The 21,510-nt window shown below is 37.4% G+C and overlaps 1 protein-coding gene across 1 annotated transcript; it reads left to right on the top strand.

Annotated features, from left to right (window-relative positions):
• Positions 1 to 17,987: 17,987 nt before the first annotated feature.
• Positions 17,988 to 19,271, top strand: LOC133823800 (short chain aldehyde dehydrogenase 1-like). The gene is made up of 2 exons (XM_062256649.1): positions 17,988 to 18,115; positions 18,294 to 19,271. The coding sequence occupies exons 1-2, from the start codon at positions 18,078 to 18,080 to the stop codon at positions 19,126 to 19,128; spliced, it is 873 nt and encodes a 290-aa protein (XP_062112633.1). The 5' UTR covers positions 17,988 to 18,077; the 3' UTR covers positions 19,129 to 19,271.
• The last annotated feature ends 2,239 nt before the right edge of the window (positions 19,272 to 21,510 follow it).

The following is a 21,510-nucleotide window of genomic DNA, read 5'->3' as shown; positions in this document are numbered from 1 at the left end:
GCTCCTCGGTCAGCATGGCTTTCTACTCGAGCAGTTCATCGTTCTGCTTGGTTAGCTCTGCATTTTTCTCGAGTAGTTCACCATTCTGCCTGGACAGTTCTGTATTTTTTTTCGAGCAGGTCAACATTCTTTCCCTTGAGCGCCTTCATTGCCTCGGCAAGCCTGGTGTCAAATTTTTTGGTCTGGGAGACCATTGCACTCGCGTGTCGCCAGCCAACAGTCATGGTCAACAACCCCTGCGACCAGATGAAAGGAATAAGGTGATGGCAGAAAATTAAGAGCAAATTACTTAGCAACAGAAAGCAACTTACACTGACTACCTCATTCAGCCCTCGATTTATTATTTGGTCGGTTTCCATGGAGATGGTGCCTTCGATGGCCTCTTGACTGTTAGGAAAATATGTATTTTCCTCAATGGAAATAGGTAAGATAATTATAACTCTAAACTAAATATTACAAATAAATATTATTGATTAAAAATTGTTACAATTCTATGACAAAATGATACAAATAAACTAAAAGTAGTAGAATGAAAGATATAGATGAGATTACAACTCTAAAATAAAAGATACATATAAAAAAGTAAATATAGAATTATAGAAGAAATTAAAAGCAATAGAATAAAAGAATAGGAATAAGAACAATGAACTAAGAAATCTCACTCAGACAACCAAAGTGAAGAGTGTTGGGGATCACCAACTTGAACAAGGTTTGAAACCTTTGTCCAAAAGCTTATTTCCCCCTAACTCAAGCACTAAGGGATCTCTCACAAATATTGGAAATGCTTTATGGAATAATCAAGCCTCAAGGTGTTTCTAGCCAAGTGCTCTAATGGATAGAAATGTTGTGTAGCGACCCAAATTTGCTAATAGGGCTTATGGCCTTGATTAGCGTGCCTGGAGGGCAATAAATGATTTAATATGTTAGTATATGAATTTATGTGAATATGTGATAGAGATGCATGTTTAGTTGAATTAATTATGCACGTGGGCCCCGTTTGGATCTTAGGGGTATATCGGTGATTTTAGCCCATTGAGGGCGTAAACGTGATAAATATGATATGCATGTGATATATATCTATGTAGCACGATTTGAGACAGTTCTAGAGAGCAGTTAGCCAGAAAGTCATAACGGGGTTGAGAATCTGACTCAGGGCGAGTCGAGGGGTATTTCGGGGTATTAGATGTGTTATGGGGTTATTGGGATATGGAAATAAATATTTGGAGATATATTTGAGGTTAGATTGTCTAGGAGGGAATATTGGAGAAATTTACCATTTCGCCCTAGGGGACGTTTCCGGTACCCCGAGCCTTGAGGTAACCCTATAGACTTCAGTTAAATAAAACAAAACTTAGAATTATTTAGAACATTAAGAAATCGACTCTTTCTTTCCCTCTCTCTTGAAGTTGTCTTCTTTTCTTTCTCTCCATTTGAAGCTTGGGAGAATTCTTGGTGAAATCAATCTAAGGACTAAGTAGTGAAGCTTGGAAATCTTTGGAGCTAGAGGCTTGAAGCTTAAGGACCAAATTTAGAGACTAAGTTCAGCAAGGGTAAGCTTTAAATTACAAGGATTTAGCTTGAAGTTTCTGCTATTTTTTTTAGAATATGCATGTAGTTGGGTGAAGGATTAATTTTGGGTTTTATGAGGATTTTGGCTCAAGTTCTTGTTAGCTTTTGCTGCTGAAATTGTTTTAAGATTTCTGTGATTAATGTTTGGATTGTTAGGTTGATCTTTATGGATGATTGGCTGGGTTTTAGAAGAGAAAATGGAGGATTTTTCTGGGTTCAAAGGGTCGGGTCGCGACATTGTTCTTGCTGAGTCGTGGCCCTCCGAAGCATTTGGGTGGCTTGGAAGAAGGGCGGGCCGCGGCATGCCCTAGCTAAGGCCGCGGCGTGCATGCTCTGTTTTGGGTGTGCTCTCGGGTTTGGGGGCGGGCCGCGGCATGGCCTCATAGGGTCGCGACTCTTAGTGCCACTTTGTGCTTTTAAGTGTGTTTAGGCTTGCGAACTCAAAGGTTAAGGCTCGGGATAGATTTTATCACCCGGATTGATAGAATTCAAGGTCCTGGATATTAGAGTTATGGCTCAAAGTTATTTAATGGATTAGAACTTGATGTATGAATATTTTTAATGCGTTGTGACTAGGGTTTCGACAAAGCTCAAGTTAGGGGGGTGTGCTCGGGATATCGGTGCTCGGAAAGCTTGGGACGCAGGTAAGAAAACCACTGTTTCCATAGAGCTTGTATGCAGGGCAGAGTCCAATATGTTTGAATTGCAGGGTGTAGCCCTTTGATTGAGTTTGTTAATGTTCAGTATATGTTTATATACTATAAATGCAATTGTGTAAATGTTCGGGAAGAGCCGGGAAAGGCGCAGGCCGAGGTCAGCAGGGGCCGAGAATGGCAAGGGGCTGGGAACGGCGTTAGGCATGTGGAGTGTAAGGGCGAGTGCGGCAAGGGGCCATAAGTAGCGTTGAGCACGTGGAGTGCGAGTTTCCAAGACAAGACCCTAAAGGATACCTGGGATATCCTCACGGTGTGGACCGCAAACCCAGGGCCTGGTAAAGCGCCTGGGACGGCTTGGCCGAATGTGTTTAGCCTATTGATGGCCTGTTTTTATGCTATGTCTTTGTTATGCATATGTTTTCTGCTTGTGAGGGTTTTCTTGCTGGGCTTCGGCTCACAGTTGCTCTGTGGTGCAGGTAAGGGTAAGGGAAAGGTCAATTAACCATGAGTATGGAGAGCGTGAAGCGGCGCGTACATGTTTGGCCTACCTGGCTGCCACAACCAGTGGTTTTTTAGAGATGATTGTATTAAAACTTGGATTTTTTCGTCTAGTCGACTTGGTCTGTACTTATATGTTGTAAATATTTCTAAACAGTATTTTGGGATCCCAAATGTCAAAGACTTTATAATTTTCAGTAAATGGAATTATTTTCAAGGTTTATAACTCTGTTTATGATTCAATTACACTTTTTGACCTAAAATCTTGATTAGCGAGTTGAATGCACATTTTCTACTCATTTAGTAACGGCTCTAAGGGAGTAGGGCGTTACAACTTGGTATCAAAGCGAGCCAAGATTTATGGTTCTGGAGATTGACCGAACATGTACGCTCGCTGTCAGTGACAAGCACGACTTAGGGTTGGTTGGTATGATTGACTAATATGCTTGAATATGTGCTTGAATGCCCTGTTTGCTTGGCTATTTCATATAGAGCATGATGAATAAGTTAACATATGCATGATGTCAGGGCATGGCCCGTTGTGTGTTATATGCTATCTGTACGTTATGTGAATTACTATTTGTGGTTGGCTAATGTGTTTGGGAGGTGGTATTGGGATGTTGTTATCATGCCTGATGAGTGGCGTCGTTGGTTGTAGGAATATTTTTTGAGATGCCCCGACAATCATCTAGACTCCGCGGCAGTAGGGCCGAGGATGACAACTAGGGTCAGGACCCTCCACCTACCCCACAGAATTGGCAAGAGATGTTTGCTAAGATGGAAGCAAGACTGCAGCGAACAGAGGAAGAGCTTCAACAGTTGAGGCAACATGCCTCACCTCAGGTCACTGGGCTGCCAGTTCAGCAGGTTGTGGCGCCAGTGCCGGTTCAATCTGTTATGGAGAATAAGTGGGAACCTTTGTATGAGAGGTTCAGGAAACAGCGTCCTCCCACCTTTGAGGGTGGACCAGACCCACTGCGGGCAGAGCAGTGGATGAATATGGTTTCCTTTATCCTGGATTTCATGAGGGTTGAGGGGAACAAGAGAGTTGCCTATGCCAGTTAAATGTTTAGAGAAGATGCCTGCATCTGATGGGACGTGGTAGTTCAGAGACGGAACGTAACAGTTTTGACTTGGGAAGAGTTCAGAAAATTATTCAATGAGAAGTATTACAGTGTGGCAGTTCGAGCTGCAAAGGTTAACGAGTTCATCAACTTGACTCAGAATCGATTGACAGTGACATAGTATTCTTTGAAATTTGATTGATTGGCGAAGTTTGTGCCAGATTTAGTACCGATTGATGCGGCAAGGAGAGACAGGTTTGTACGAGGGTTGAACGTTATGATTGCTCGCGATGTGAATATTACTTTGGATCCAGGGACCACTACTTATGCTCAGGTAGTAGACAAGGCCCTTACAGCTGAGAGGGCCGAAGATCAGATATGGAGGGAGAGCGTTGTTAGGTGCGATGCCAGGAGGACAGTACTTCCTTTTATTGGATCCAGTCGTGGTGGTGGTTCTAGTGAGTAGAAGAGGAAGGACCCAGATTCCTTTTCTCCTTTTTCCCTTTGTTTTTGGGATGTTTTGGTTGTGACACCACATTTGCTTTGGAAGTCTCTCCATTAGACCCCTCCACAAGTTTATCTCTACATATCGATTTCTCTTCGATTCGAATATGTTTTTGGATTTCCTCCAAAGAATAATCTTCATTTTCATGAAGGATTCTTTTCCTATAACTCTTCCAAGTTGGTGGTAATTTAGCCACTATAGCACCAACTTTAAAACATTCAGTTTGTTAACGATTATTTGCAATTCATGAATTTGAGGAAGAATAGGTCTGTCACCGAAAAATTTGAAATCGGAGTATTGAGATATCAAAAAATTTTTGGGACCTTCCTCTTCTGCCTTGAACTTTTTCTCAAGTGCATCCCATATCTCCTTGGCTTATTTGGTCTCGGTGTAGAGGTCATAGAGCCTATCGGATAGGGCGTTGAGGATATGACCCCTACAAAGGAGATTGTCCTCCTCGCTTTTCCTTCTTTTCTCCACCTCCTCGGGAGTGTCCTTGTCGGATGGTGTTGGGAGAGGTTCTAGAGTGGATTATAGGATGTAGGCAATTTTGAGAGAGGTCAAAAGGAATCTCACATTGTCCTGCCACCTAGTGAAATTGGACCCATCAAACCTATCCAACCTCACTAGGTCTTGATTCATGATTTTGATGGTCTCACACAACCAAAGTGAAGAGTGTTGGGGATCACAAACTTGAACAAGGTTTGAAACCTTTGTCCAAAAGCTTATTTCCCCCTAACTCAAGCACTAAGGGATCTCTCACAGATATTGGAAATGCTTTATGGAATAATCAAGCCTTAAGGTGTTTCTAGCCAAGTGCTCTAATGGATAGAAATGTTGTGTCTTTCAAGTGAGCTATAGGCTCCTATTTATAGAGTTTAGAGACACCTTTTGAATTTCAAATTCCACCAACCCCCATGACTGTTACCAATGTTTAATTGGATTAATATGGAATTAAAAATGAGATTTGGGAGTTATTTGGGTTTTTGGAACCGTTCAACACATTTGGAAAAAAATGAAAAATTGGCCTGAAATGCACCTGTGGCCGCGGCCAGGGACATCAGTGGCCGCGGCCATTGCTTTCTGTCCCCTAGGCCGTGGCCACCATCATTCAGTGGCCGTGGCCACCATCATTCAGTGGCCGCGGCCACAACCCAGTTTCAGCACTTGAAAATGTGCTATTTTTCCAAACGGTTCCAAACCCTCCCAAATGATTTTGTAACTTCCAAAACACATTATTGGGGTTAAAATCATATCTCTAACAACCATTTCACACATGGATTTATGAAATTCATCTCAATATTGTGTAACACCAAATTTACACAATAAAGGGTAATATTTGGAAGTTGCAAATTTCTAAAATCAAATATGTTACATTATTTGGATATATCTCATATATCTAAATATTGTAACTCTCTATTATATGTTACAATATGTGACACTCTTTGTCACATTTATTTAATCTAAAACATTATGCTATAAAATAATATAACATTGACTACGTTTGTGTTTGGAGAGTTTGTATATTCTCTCCCTGGCCGAACTGACCACGGTGCTGGACAGAGTGTCTTCGGGTTGAGTACGGTGTGGTTGGTCGGAAGGAGCTAGAGGAGTGGAGTGCTGATCAACCCGTGGAGTTGAGGCCAGCTGGTCAAGTGGAGAAGGAGGTGGCATGGTTTCCTTCGATGGCACAGATGCTGAAGGACCCTCAATCCGGGCCTTCTTTGAAGAAGTTTTGCTGCTCTCCCCGCGAACCCTCTTGCTGTCTTTCTTCCTGCCTGAGGAAGTAGCAGCTGCCTTGTAATGCTCGAACACATCTTCAGACGACATATCTGCATAAAAGGAAACCATACGAGCAGTGAGACAAAATGTATAGATGGAACTAAAAAAGAAAGCAAGGAAATTATAAGTAAAGTACCCGTGCTACAACTACTGGTCGCTACATTACTTATTGAACTACTGCTACCCTCACTTACTGCCTGGAAGAAATCTGAATTTAAGTTTGGAGTATACTTAAAGTTTCTGTCCCCGTCAAATAAGTGACAGGGAATCAACAAACTATATAAGAATGAGAAAACAGTACCGTTCTCATCTGAGGACTCGTCGATGGGAGCAGAGGGTTCGGTGGCTTTCTTTGGTCCCTTTCCCAGTGGAACAAGGGGAGCAGCAGCTCGCAGGATGCTGGAGGGTTCCCTGATTGTCACTCCAGTCGTCCTCCTCCTTTGAGGTTGCGACACGTCTGGGTGCTGCTCGGGAATCTCCTCACCAGTGGCACTCCCCGCTGTTGACTCCCTCACACCCTGGTGAGGTGCCAAAAGCCCAACCAGCCTCAGGTTAGCCTCTGTGACCAGCTGTTTGATGCTCTTCTCTATGTCAGTCATATTGGCCAAGAGTGCTAATCGGACTTCCATGTCTGGAGTAGGAGTCAATCGCAGCCGCGGACCTAAAATGCAATAAATCTCTAAGGGGAACGCATGAAGAATTAAAGGAAAATAAGCGACCAGGGGAACAAAAACATTACCTCCTTTGGTGAAGGCCAGGTTGTTGGTGACCATGTCGGTAGTCAAAAAGTACTCTAGATGGTACTTCCCCACATTGGATATGAAAGTGGTGTCACTCATGAAAGTGCTGATCGTTTCCTGGTGGCACAAATGGAAGAACCCCATATTTTCTTGATTGGGGTTGGATTTTAGGTCGAACAGATAAATGACCTCGTGTGGCGTGGGGACCGGCCACTTCTTATGACTATAAAGGATATAGAGTGCAGTAAGCATTCTATACCCATTTGGGGTTATTTGGAAAGGAGCGACCCCAAAATAGTTTGCCACTCCTTGGAAGAAAGGATGGAGAGGCAGGATCACTCTTGCCTCGATGTGGTACCTCAACCAGGCGCTGAAGGCGCCTCTAGGTAGATTGGCCCGTTGGTCTCTGGTAGGTTGGACTAGGGTCACCCCAGGAAGCTCGTACTTCTTAATGTAATTGGAAATCATCCCAGCTATTACTCGGCTAGGAGGGGCAACGTACCATTCAACATCTGGTTGAATAGCATTTCGGACTTGGGCTTGAGTTTGGATTTCAGGGTCGAGGGTATTTTCTTATCGATCACTGGTCGAAGGAATTTCAGCCCGAGGAGCAGGCTGATTTGAAGGAGATGCGGATGGTTTCTTTTTCTGGGCTTTGGACATTACTCGACCCATATTTTGAAGTGAAGATGATGGAATGTTTGGGGTGGCACGAGAAAAAGGGATCTTTGGTATCAACAGCGACATTTGCTCCTCGTCCTCAAGCAATTGGGCTAGCAAGTTGTCGTCGATAGTCCTCTCACCTCCCCACAGATCTTGCATGAAAATATGCGAACAAAAATGGGGGAGATGAGAATCTAAGGCCTAAAACCTTGTGTTTAAAAGTTGGAATAACGTTGCTCGTGTATAAAAGTTAAGCTTTTATACGACCAACAACATTTTGATAAAAAACACTGTATTTCAAGTGAACAGTTTGGAAAATAGATTAAAAAACAGAAGTGAAAAGTTTTTCAGGAAAAACTTTTCGACTCTAAAAGGGTGGGAAAAACCCAGCTTTTCAACTAGCATAAAAATCGAATTTTTACTTCGATTTTACGCCCTAAATCTACAATCTCGACTACCAAACTAAATCCTAGCTCCTATAAAACATTATTTCACTACCCTATCAAACATTGATCAATATGCCCAGTAACCCCAAGACAGTTTCAGTCAAGAACATTCAAGAGCCCAGATGCGAAACATATAAAAAAATGGTTTTGCATGGCATCTCAAACGACTGAAAGGTTCGGGAAACTTACTTGGATGAAAGCTATAGTATGAACACGAATGTTTTGAACGTCTGAGCGAAAGTTCCTTAGATCAGTGATGAAAGCTTCTGGGTTGTTTGGCTCTGTTCTTCAGAGTTCTTGAAGAAGAAAAGATAAGTGAAAAGTAAAAAGTCAAAAATGAGCTTGGGGGGATTATTTATATTGATCGCGGCACTATAAAAGAGGTAATCATGGAATTACTTTTTTCAAAGCATGGGGAAACACAATTGCCGTTAGAAAAAATTTTGGGAAACCGAAAAGACTTGATTGGACATGATTAGTTACCTTTTTTGAGAAGGCATGGGCAGCTCTGATAGATTTGGTGGGGTATGCAAAAGGTCAGTTTCCTAAGTTTACTTTATGCTGGTCGCAGTAAAATAAACTTGGGGGGCAAATGTTTACCCAAAAAATGGTTGATGATGACGTGGCAAGAATTTCTCACACGTAGTTGACATGTGGTAGAGTCGAAATGAAGAGGTGTTGTTCGCTTATCGACTAACTCCCTGTTGCTTCATCAAACCTCACGATTAGATAGGACCAGACTGGTTGTATGCTTCGGTTTATTTCCTTAAAAGATTGTAATTTTATAATAACTACGTTGATTATTTCCCCTTTATTGCCTTGATATGCGGATATTAAGGATAATTAAGGCCCATTGGCCCATGTAATCCCCCTTGAGCCTATAAATATGCATGAGAGAGCTCAAGGAATTTTTTTTTTTTGACTTTTGACCCATTTTTGGGAATATTGAGAGAAAGAGCGTATAGTGCAATTATCCTCCAAATAGTTGTATTTTCCCCTGAGGCTTGTGAAACTCAAGAACCCTAGTTCTTTGATCACAACATTGGGAATCAATATCAATAATAGCACTAAGTGGACGTAGGTCATTACCATTCATTGGGGCCGAACCACTATAAATCATCTGTGTCATTTCTTTACCATTGGATTCTATTCTTGATTATCATCTCATTTCTTGTCGTATTTCTGACTCCGTGTCGTTGACCAAATCAAGGGTCAACAGCTAGTTTCTACTAGATGGCTATGTTTCCTTTCTACCCTACCATTTTATTCTAAGGTATAGGGACATTCAATGATGAATGCCACATGAGTTTAAAAAAAGGAATGAAAGACTTAAATTCCCCACCATTATATAACTGAAACTCTTTAATTTTGAAATCAAACTGGTTTTCTTCGAAGAGTTTGAAATTTTTTAAAGCAGTGAGTGCTTGGTATTTTCTGGGCAAAGGGTACAACCACGTAAATCTTGAAAAATCATCTAAAAACAAAACAAAGTAGCGAGATCCGTCTCTTGTAGGAGTGCGTGAAGGACCCCATAGATCGGAATGAATCAATATAAGAGGTATAGTAGCATGAGATGCAGAAAGTGTAAAAGGAAGCCTATGGCTCTTTGCAAGTTGACATGAAGAACAAATGTGACCTTTATTATAAGCAAATTGTTTATTACATTTTTGTAAGACATGATGGACAATATCAGAGTTTACATGCCCAAGTCTTGCATGCCAAATGGTAGCAGGGGATTGATGTACAACTTTAAACTATGTAGGAGATTTAGGAGTTGAGGCAGACTTGAGTATGGTAGAGAGATATGCACACTTGGTTGGAGAGTTAGAGGCAGCTTGAAATGCTTTGAAAGCTTGAAGTGTGAAGCAGCCATTATCAAGAGCACCTTGATGTAATAACTTCTTCATTGACAAATCCTTTATTTTGTAAGAGTTGGAATAGAATTCAACAAACACATTACTATCAAAACAAAATTGAGAATAAGAGAGAATATTAGTGGTCAATTTAGGAACATGATAAACATTATGTAAATGAAATGAATGATTGGAAGTATTGAAAGATGCATTTCCAATAGAAGTAATAGGGATTGAGTGTGCATTACCAATGGTTACAGAGTCTGAGCAAAGATAAGAGGAATGATTGTCAAGATTTGTTGGATTGGGAGTGAGATGGTGAGAAGCACCAGAATCATACAGCCATGTATCATCAACAATCGTGTTGGTAGTATCAACAATTGCAGAAACATGTGGTGTGGTCGACTATGAAGTAGAGGGTTATTGAGATGGTGAATATGGATCAAAATGACTATAACAGTTATAGGCATTATGACCAGGGCACAAGAAAAGTTGGAAAATCAATCTTGATCCAGTGGAAATTGTTGAACTAGTGAAATTGCCACAATTGAAGCTAGTAGAGGCTGGCTTAATATTATTGCCACAATTCTGAGCAGATAGATTCCAAGGAGGACAATAGGGTTGCGAGTGTGATAACTCTTGAATAAAGAGTTATTTCATGTGCTTTTGAACATATAATTGTGGAAAAATCGTGGGCGATGTTAGTTTATTTTTTAGCTTTTGTAGCTATCTTTTGTGTTTTTATGATCTCAATTAAGTGTAGTTATTTTTGTATTTTTTAATAGCTAATGGGTTGAAGATAATAGTTTCATGGATTGATATTTGTACAAAGAATGAACTAACAATGGAAACTATATAAGTTGAATATTGATTGCTGAATTAGCAGGTTTGCAGCAGCAAGCAAATTTTGTTGAAGCATTTTTTTGAAGCATCTTTTAGACACCTAGGCATGCTTAGAAAGTCAATGGATGAGCTGGAATAGCGGCTGAGGTGGCAAGTACAGAAAGCGTGAGTCAAAAATTGGGAGTAAATGTCAAAAGAAAAGAGGAGGCCCACGTTTATACAAAAAGGAGGGGGCAAAATTGTACTTAGATGGCCTAACTGCGAAACCTATAATATACTTAGAGAGGGCCAGCCACATTTTGGAAGGAAAAAAACCATTTTTGGAAAAAAGAACAGAAAGAAAGAAGGAAGGAAACCAAGAAATCACCAAGAAAGAAGGAGGACGAAAACGAGAAGCTTAAGCATCATTTGGATTTGTTATTTCTTCTATTTTTAAACTTCATTTTTTTATATATTCTAAGTTGATTTCCAATATGAATATTATGGGCTGTATTGATTGTGGATTAATGTTTATTAACTCAGCCATGAACTAATTTTTTATGTGGCTTGAATTGTTGATGAACCCTATGTTATAGTGCAGTAATTTCTTGCACTTTATTTTAGTAAAATCTTTCTTGTTCATTCAAGTGTGCTTATTATTAATTTCTTGTTGTTGTTTGGCCAACAACGACAATATATTTAATTATGTTTAATGCTAGCAATATTAAATGTAAAGGGAAGAACTTGGATGACACAAGTCATAATATAGGTTAGAATATGTTAGTAAGTAATACATAGGGATGTGTTATTTTCCTTGTGTGACTTTTGAGAATTGAACCTTGAATTGCATTCTTAAATCTAATTTGGCATAGGAATATGTTTAATTAGGTAAAAGAATTAATATCATGAAATTTGGAAAAATTTTATGAATGTTTAATGAATTCTTGTTAACCTGGGAGTTTTGCTAAAATATTGTTGCCACAATCTGTACAGGATAACTAACATAGGGGAAATCAATAATTCAAGTCCATTTTGCAATCCATATATTTCCTTCAAATTTCTTTGTTGGTTCAGTTTTATTTTCAGTATTTTTATCTCTTTGAATATTTCATTTAGTTTATAAAAAACCCATTTGATTTTGAATAAACCCATTTGATTTTGAATAATGTTTAGTAATTGTTTTGCCTATTTTTCTATTTTGCAATCCCTGTGGAGACAATCTACTTATCACTGTATTACTTGTGTGACTACGTGCACTTGCGTATTTAAATCAAATATTAATTTTCAAAACAGAGTGACGATAAGCAACATTGGCCACAATAGGAGCAGCTTCATCCATGGATAGCTATTATTCAAGATGAGATTCAAGAGCCAAGAGAAGGCTAGTTACATGTTCAAAGGAAACACTCACCGATTTAGAGGTGATCGACACTTAAGCCAGCAAGAAGGTAAGGAACGTGGTCTTTATCAAAGACTTTCTCAGAAACAACAGGAATTTGGTCATAAGACTTTTAACTTTGAGGATATAATCCATCATAGAAGATGTTGAGATTGGTTAAATATAATTGTTAAGTTGTTTACACAATCAGGTGCAAAACACTTAACAATTTTCACTTAAGATGAAGTAAAAACATGAGATTGTGTAGTAGGAATATAAAAGTAAATTTTATGGGTCTAAAGTGATACATGGAGGTATCTAAGGATCTTTAAAATGTTTGGTAGCATTTGGAGAAATTTTAGGACCATTGGAATGGTCAAAAGCCAGAGGGCGTGGAGATACGTTGCCTTTTAAGAGGTGTTGCATCGCCTAAATGTTAAGGGGCACAAAAGCCCCAACAGGCGATACATCGCTTCTTAGTAGGCGACATATCTCCTGGCAGGTGATACATTGCCTACATGCATACGACGTACGTATCACCTGACATGTCCGTACAAAGCCGTAAAATAAGCTCCAAATGATGAGTTAATTATCTCAAATCCTATTGCTTAGACCTAATGACGGTTTCTACACTATAAAAGGATTCTCATAGAATTTTGGAAGACTTGATCACACTCTCTAATATCTCTCTAACCTCTCTCTCTATCTATCTCTTAAAGATCAAATTTTTCTCCAAGAAACTCATCAAGCATTGCTTGACTTGCATGAGTTTTAAGGCTTCTTCGATCCCAAATCTCATTCTACTTGGTTGAAGTTTCAAGCAATAAGGGAAGGCTTGGAATAGAGATTTTGGACAACGATGTTAAATCATGTATAAGCCTTAGAAGTTCCCTAAGTTTGAAGATTCAAGTTGCTCAATACAAAAAGTCGTATCTCTCTAACGCTAATCTTGTATTTTGTCATTCTATTGTGTTTATGTTGTTAGTATTGATGATTAAATATTTTTAAGTTCAGTGGGGAACTTATGGTAACAGAGGGAGAGTTAGTGTCCCTTTTATCAAATACCCTAATGATAATAACAAACAATGTCTCTCAATATATCATTTTCTTTCTCTCTGCCTCCAACACTTTCTTTTCTCTACCTCCCTCTCTCTCTTTCTCTCTCTCTCTCTCTTTCTCTCTTGCTCAGGGATGAACTCCGGAGCTTGAGATACTCGAGGTCGGGGATGGAGAAGAATGTCGAGGCTGGGGATGAATGGGGGTTGTTTTCTCTGGTGGTGGCTTTGGGAAGGAAAATGATGTGGTTGGGCTAGCAGAGCTGGGGCCGTGGGGGTGGCTGAGGTTGTGGGGTGTGGCAGGGGGTGGCTGGGGTCGCAGAGGATGGCAGTGGGTTAGACACGCGGGGGTTGGGGTCGCGGGGGGCTGGGGTCGTAGGGGGGGATGGTGGGGGCTAGGGTCGTATGGGGTGACTGGGGATCGCAGGGGATGGCAGGGGCTAGGCATGCGGGGGTCATTGGGGTGGCTAAGGTCGTGGGGGCTGGGATTGCAGGGGGGGGGGGCTAGGATCGCAAGGGTCAAGAAGGTGGCTGGGGGCTTGGGTCGCATAGGGTGGCAAGGGATGGGCTATGGGATGAGGGGTCGGGGTTCATAGCATTCTTTTTATGTTTTTAACATAGCATTTGCATTAGTGCTTAACTGCACAAACGTGACATTTTGTGGCAATTAGGCACTGACGCGAATGCGCTTGGCGTTTGTGTCAGTGGAAAACTGCCACAAATGCCACGTTTGTGATAGTTGGGCACTGATGCAAATGGCAGGCAGGTTTGCGTCATGGGATTCCGCGTCACTTTTAAAACTAATGCAAAAAATTAATTGTGGCAATTGACAACTGTCACAAATGACCATTTTTGTAGTAGTGACAATTGTTGTATGTCCAACAATCTAAGACATAATTTCTCGAGTGAGGGACGAGTAGATCCAACTGAGGTTCAGACGATCTTTCCTTCGCCAAAGTAAAAAAGATTTGTTGAGGCCTAGAGTTCCATCAATATGTTGAGCAGGGGTAACGTTACTACCATCAAGAAAGTCTTCAAATGAAATATTAGCAAAGGTTACATTCTCTATTTGCACATGCCAAAGAAGAAAATTTGTGCGAACAAGTTTCACACTTAGAGTATGATTCAAGGCTTGCGTGAGAACAAACAATTTATGTTGTTGAGTTGTGAGATCAGACAAAGAAGAAGCACCAGTAGTGGAAGTTGCAGGATTATTGGAGTGAGCAAGAGTTGTAGACGTATCAGTGGTGGTATTCCCCATTGTAGAACAGTACAGAAAGAATGGAAACGAAAATCAAGAGAGGATCAAGTGAAGGTCTGATAGCATGTAAAATGTAGAGAGTAGATGCTGAAAATCTCAGAGTGAATGAATACACAACTGAGCTTAGGACCTTCTCATTTATATAGAACGATTTACAAGAAAGATAAAAGCAGAATTACAAGTATACCCTCAAGTAACACTACTACAAAATACCCTTTACGGGACACTTTTTTAGGACATGCACATAAATGCAAGTCCTTAAAAATATTTATGAAGTTTTTAGGACACTCATTGAGAGTCCTAAAAAAAACACAATTTAGGACTCGCAATGAGTGTCCTAAAAGAAAATGCGAATCCTAAAAAAATCTGGGCTATAAAAATAAGTGTTTTACTTAATATATAACAGACACATTTTCCAATTCATTCTAGGAAATTGAAGGTTGAGCCTTTTACCTTTATGAGTAGTAATTGTTACTTGTGACTGTTTCTATAAGATCTATAGTGTTGAATGGCAGGTCCAGCCTTCATTACATCTTCAAGTACATTATTATATGATTTCCACAAATTATTGGCTTGATTTCCATAAATTATATGATTGTGATTGAACTGCATGAAAATGAAACAGAATGACCATTTAGGCTTTTGGAAAATAACTAAATTTGTCAGCATTGATGGAGCAAATTGCTTTTTATTCATTGTTTCCCACTTGCTTGATTGTTCACAAGAATTATCATATTTATTTTATGTGCCTTGATTCATGATCATATATGTATGTTATTAAAATGAGATGTTTAATTCGGTTTGTGCATATTTATAATTCTTTGGCACACCATCTGTTTGATAGAAGTTCTGAGTTAAAGTCTTTTTCTTTTTATCTTGTCATTCTTTCATTCTTGACAAAACCAATATATATTCGGTTATAATGCATATTTTACACAGGCTAATTGATAAAACCACAACTGCTAGCCTCCTACAATATTAGAGTAGTATAAGTGCCTGAGTAGTATTTAAAAGTTGTGCTTGTTTTTCACAAGTTATATGTTGAGGAGCTTTCTCTTCGTAAGCTTGTATCCTGACTTATTACCCTTCAATACTAAGATTTTTTTAATTTATGCTGCATGGCTTTGAAAGCTTATAGGTTAAGGAAACATAAATATCATGCTTAAGAGGGATCATTATGTCAGTACATTTGTTTTTTTTTGATTTTATTTATGAAGTTGGAATGGTCTATTTCTTTCTTTGGTTATTTATGTTGATATTAAGAGTTTGCTTTGGTTATTTGGCTTTATGAATTTCACGGCAGAGAGGTTTGTGGGTTCACGACATAGCAGGTTTTTTTTTTATTTCTTTGATAAATAAATACTTTATCTTATTTATATAAGATAAATATATGTGTATGTTATTTACCTATATTATTCTTTTTTTTATTCTGTATTTTATTCTTTTTTTTTCTTTTTCTTTGAAGACATCATATGCTTCATATTCTGCAAGACTGTAACTAATATTGAAATTGAAATAATGCATTTTCATTATTTACCAACATATGCGTAATATTCCTCTAGTAATTATTTTTGAAATCATGACAAGGTGGATCATCTAGCAAGAATTAAAATGTTTTTTTCCCTAGTCATACATCATGTACCTTACTTTTTCTGATCAGACTCCTATAGATGTCTAAATAAGTGACTAACTCAGTAGGTCTCAACTCAAGTATAATTTGGCTCATGTATATCTCATGCCTTTTTTAACACCTCTTGTACATATCTGTAGTACCTTTGCGCAAACTCTTAAATCGTGATCTTAATGGCTTTCATTTATGGTTTTATAGGGTTTTGATGAATACATGAATTTGGTTCTTGATGATGCTGAAGAAGTCAATGTCAAGAATTTGGGGCTCGGTAGGGACGGTGGCTGGGCTGGGCTCGGGGCTGGCTGGTGGGGTTCTCAACTTCACGGCGGCGACACTATAGCTCACGGCGGCAGCAAGTATTTATTTTATTTCTTGATTTTTTTATGTTAAAATATGTTTCATTTGATTGTGTTGGATATGTTCAGATCTGATTTTGAGCCTAGACTAATAATGAATATCATCTTTAGTGTATTTTGCTTATGCTTTAATGGCTTTATACTTGTGTTTCACTATTGGTTTTTGGTTTATTTTGTGACTTGATTTTGTTGTATTTTGTGACTGGATTTTGGTGTGTTTATGGTTTATTTTGATACTTCTTTAATGGATTAATATGGTAGATTTATGGTCTATTTTGTTGCTGATTTTGGTGTAGTTTGCTACTGTTTTGAAATACCTCTATGTACTGGATGAATAACATTTTATGAAATAGTACTATCTATACCTTCTATTATATATATTTATAATTGTTGTGTGTGTCTACTTGTTTATAAGTTTGAATTATAATTGTTGTCTGCTAGTCCTAGAAAGTTTTTTTGTAAAATTTTTTTTCCATTTTTTTAGTATTTTCTTTTCAAAATTCTTTTGATACATATTCGACACTCAAATGGATATATATTTTTAAATCAAAATTAAAATTGTAGCTGTATTTTTTTTTTTAAAAAATTACTTTTAAGGGCATGCAAAGCGAGTCCTAAAAAATCTGGTTGAGTGCCTTTAATTAAGTTTTTAGGACTCGATTTGAGAGTCCTAAAAGAATGTTTTTAGGACTCGCAATGCGAGTCCTAAAAAATCTGGTTGAGTGCCTTTAATTATGTTTTTAGGACTCGCATTGGGAGTCCTAAAAACATTCTTTTTAGGACTCGCAATGCGAGTCCTAAAACTTAATTAAAGGCACTCAACCAGATTTTTTAGGACTCGCTTTGCGAGTCCTAAAAACTTAATTAAAGGCACTTAACCAGATTTTTTAGGACTCGCACAGATTTTTTAGGACTCGCTTAGTTTTTAAGGCTCTCAAATAGAGGACTCGCAATGCTAGTCCTAAAAAAACATTTTTTGTAGTAGTGTAACTAATTAAAGATTACATCAGACTAAACAAACTTAACTAACATAACAACCTAGTTAAGTGTGTTCTCTAACATTTAGGATTGTTTCAAAACCGTGTCTCACAGTCACAGACTCACGTAACTTTCAAATTATAATTTTGTCTCTTTTTAATATTCGGATTCTTGTTAATATAAGGCCAAATCTCTGAAATAGAAAAGGTGTCCTTTTTAAAATATAATAAAATAATTGAGACATTTGAAAAATTAAGAGACATGGAAAAACATAATTTTATTAAATAATGAAACGCATCGATTTCTTAAATGGGTTGTCATTAGTTGTATCTCATTATAGCAAGCTAGCATTTAACAACTTCAGACTAGACATATATATGAAGGAAAGATGCGATAATTTTAAATTTCTGTGACACGGCCAGACCCTGCTTTTTCTCACTCCAAGCACACATGGGATCAGTTTCTTGCATTTAATTGAAGATTATATGTTCCCCAATTCAGTAGTACTGTTGGAGCTTTCTACTCGGCATTTTCCTTATTGATTTGACATCTTTGTTACTCTCATAACTGCATCTAACTAGCTCTACACAACCTATTTTCATTTATAATATTCCACTTATTTAAAGCCTTTGTAACATGGTGAATTTGATTGGGCCACGAAGGCACGAACTCGATGGGGTATAAGCTATACGCGACCACTAATTCTCACACTATATAAAGTAACAAAAACATATAGTTCAATAAATATCATATCTAGTGTTTATAGGGTTCTACATAGAACTTCATACTTCAGTCAGTCTTTCATAATATAGCTGTGAAACATGAGCGGAACTTCCTCAATAGCTCCCTTTTCCAAAAGGTATAATATTACCACGCTAACCAGCTTTCTTTTTATTTATTAATTTGTTATTATTATTAGTACCATTAAATATCTCTATATAAAAACATGATCATACACGCATAATAATAGTGCAACACTTTACATCCATATATATATATATGTGTGTGTGTGTGTTGTGTATAATTCTTGGTTACAGATTAGAAGGCAAAGTGGTGATAGTCACCGGCGGAGCCAGCGGAATAGGCGAGAGCACGGCCAGACTGTTTGTCCGCCACGGAGCCAAAGTTGTGATTGCCGACATCCAAGATGAGCTCGGACACTCTCTCTGCGAAGAAATACTCAACTCGACTAGTAACGATGAATCGGCCAACATTACCTACGTTCACTGCGATGTCACGAGCGATACAGACATGAAAAATCTCGTAGACTGCGCAGTGTCGAAACACGGAAAACTGGACATCATGTTCAACAACGCCGGCATATCTGGAGACGTGGACCCCACCATCCTCGGCGCCGACAACGACAACTTCAGGCGTGTCTTCGAGGTCAACGTGTTTGGCTCCTTCTTGGGTGCTAAACACGCTGCTAGGATTATGATCCCCGCGAGGAAAGGGGTGATACTATTCACATCCAGCGTGGCATCACAGAGCAGCGGTGAGTCGCCACACGCGTACTCGGCGTCGAAGCATGCGGTGGTGGGGCTGATGAAGAACCTTTGTGTCGAGCTCGGGCAGTTTGGCATAAGAGTCAACGCGATATCTCCATGCGCCATAGCAACGCCGTTGCTCAGGAACGGTATTGGGTTAACAAAGAGCGTGGTGGACCACGTGATTTGTGCTTCGGCGGTACTCAAAGGGCCTGCTCCGGAGCCTAATGACGTTGCTGAGGCGGCACTGTACTTGGCCGGTGACGAGTCAAAGTACGTTAACGGGCTTAATCTTGTTGTTGATGGAGGTTACAGCACCGCAAATCTTGCGTTTAGTACGGCTTTGAAAAGTTTGATGTTTGAAAATAATGTTGGTTCTAGCTAATTTTGTTTACTATATTGTGTAATGAGTCAAATATATTGATATTTTATTGCTGTTCTTGGCTTTTGTCTATTCGTTTTGTTCCTTTATAAAAATGTAATAGCTATTCACCCTCATTTATCTAATAATATTTTATTTTCATAGAAGTGTTCTATATTTTTTGGTTGGTATATTCATTTATATATACATATATTTATATGGGTCTGGTTACTACTCATGTGATATTACGGTTACCTAATATATTAACCGTTACATAAAGATTAAAGGTATATATTTATAATTATTAATTAATATTTTCAAAAATATATTTTGACTTAATTTTTGAAAAAACTAATTTATGATACATAACCATCACATATCTATTAAATAAATAATAAAAAAATTTATTTAATATTCTTTCTTTATTCTTAATTAATTCTTTTTATCTATTTCATCAAAAAAAAATTATTTCAAAATTAATGTGACTATTATTTTTTAACTAATCGTTATTATTTAATTAATTTAAAATTTTAAAAATTATTGATTTTATATATTTTATATATTTATTTTTATTATTATTATAATAATTTCTAATAAAAAAAATTATTTAGTGATTTACGGTTGCGAATCTCCACGAATAATAAGCATTGAATATGAAAATAGCTCCAAATATCTTATTCTTTTAGTTAAATTATTTTTGTGAGTGATATATATTCCACTGCCATTATATGTTGTTTTTTAACGACAGCGTGATCCACATTTTTCTGTCAGCTACGTAATACAAGATGTCACAATATATTCTGCCTTTTTTTTTTAATTATAATTTTCAACTAACAATTACAATTAGACACATTCATTATTTTTATGAAATATGCAATTATATTTAATTAATGGACAAAAGATATTTATGCTTGGCAAAATAGTATTCAATCTATATATATTTACACTTTTTACATAATAGTTCTATTTGATAATTTTTTGACAAGATAGTCTTCCAAGCACACTTCACACTCCTCAATTATTGTTTGATATTCACTGGATATCTTGTTGAAAATTTTCGACATGTTTCAAAATTATCATAAGAAAACCATTTTACAAAACAATATCAACAAAGGGTTAATTATAATTAATTCCCAATTGCACTTATATATATATATATATATTATTTCACTAGAACGGCACCTCTCTTGTCATATTTTCTATGTAAATAATAATTTTTATATAAATATATTAAGTTAATGTTCTAAAGCTCGTTGAAGAAACAATATATAAAAAGTGATCATATATATTTATGGAAGAGTTTTTAATGGTTACTACTCATAAATGAGCACTAACAATTATGATAATGTGACAACATAGTGACTTAGTATAATAAGTCACCAACAAGTAAAAAAAAAATTCTATATTAATTTTGAATTTTAATATATAATTCTTAAATAACATTTTTTTAATTATTTAATTTAATAAATATGTGACCGTTATGTAATGAGGTAGTCTTTCAAAAAATTGAAAAAAATCAAAATTTTATTTTAGAAATATTAATTAACAACCATAAATATAGATTATTGATCTTAATATTAAAGTAACTATTAATTGGCAATAACCATTGAGAGTCACCTCATATATTTATATATATGAAAAGAGAAATTTTTTAAGAGATTTAGTACTGATGAAAGCTCAAAAACAGTGATTTATATACATATTATATGTCATTATCAATTTGTCAATGTACATCTAGATTGGTGTATATTGTGACCATGCGGGCAATGAATTATATTAGGTGGGTAGAGGGCAGGTGGACCAAATGATCATATGAAGAAGTATTTGGAGTCTACACTCTTAAAAAAAGAAGAAATAAACAACATTAAATTGACTTATTACAACACCCATGAGACAATGACAAAATAATTTCTTTGGTTGGACAAAGTTAGTAAATTGAAACCAGCTTAGGCCTATTACTCTTTTGACAATGTATGCGGCGCCACTTATATAATTTTAATTGTTATGGACTTATGGGTCATCCTACTATTATCTTATCTCAGTTGATATAATCAATGACAGTCTTAGTGCCAACTTCTTTCAAATCATCAAATATATTCAATCAATAGAAAAAGAAGAAATTAGCATCAATTATTAGTCATGCTCATCTTCTACTTTTATTTTCTTCCTTTATGACATGGAAAGCTAGAGATCACGGCTCTAATTCTTTTCTAGAAAGTAATAGTAAAGTAAATGTTTAATTGATTATAAGACTCGACTCATCGATCGAGTATGCTTCGACTTTAAATCCTTGAAAGTTACCCTTTTGTTTATCCTTCCCCAAGCTATTAGCAGGCCCACATCAACCATTTTTGTGTATACATGCATCATCATAATCATTGTGTTTGTTATCTATATTTTGTTATT

This window comes from Humulus lupulus, chromosome 3 (genome assembly GCF_963169125.1).
Source record: "Humulus lupulus chromosome 3, drHumLupu1.1, whole genome shotgun sequence".
NCBI lineage: Eukaryota > Viridiplantae > Streptophyta > Magnoliopsida > Rosales > Cannabaceae > Humulus > Humulus lupulus.
Note: the sequence above shows the minus strand (reverse complement) of the source record. Positions and strands in the feature narration are given on the sequence as shown.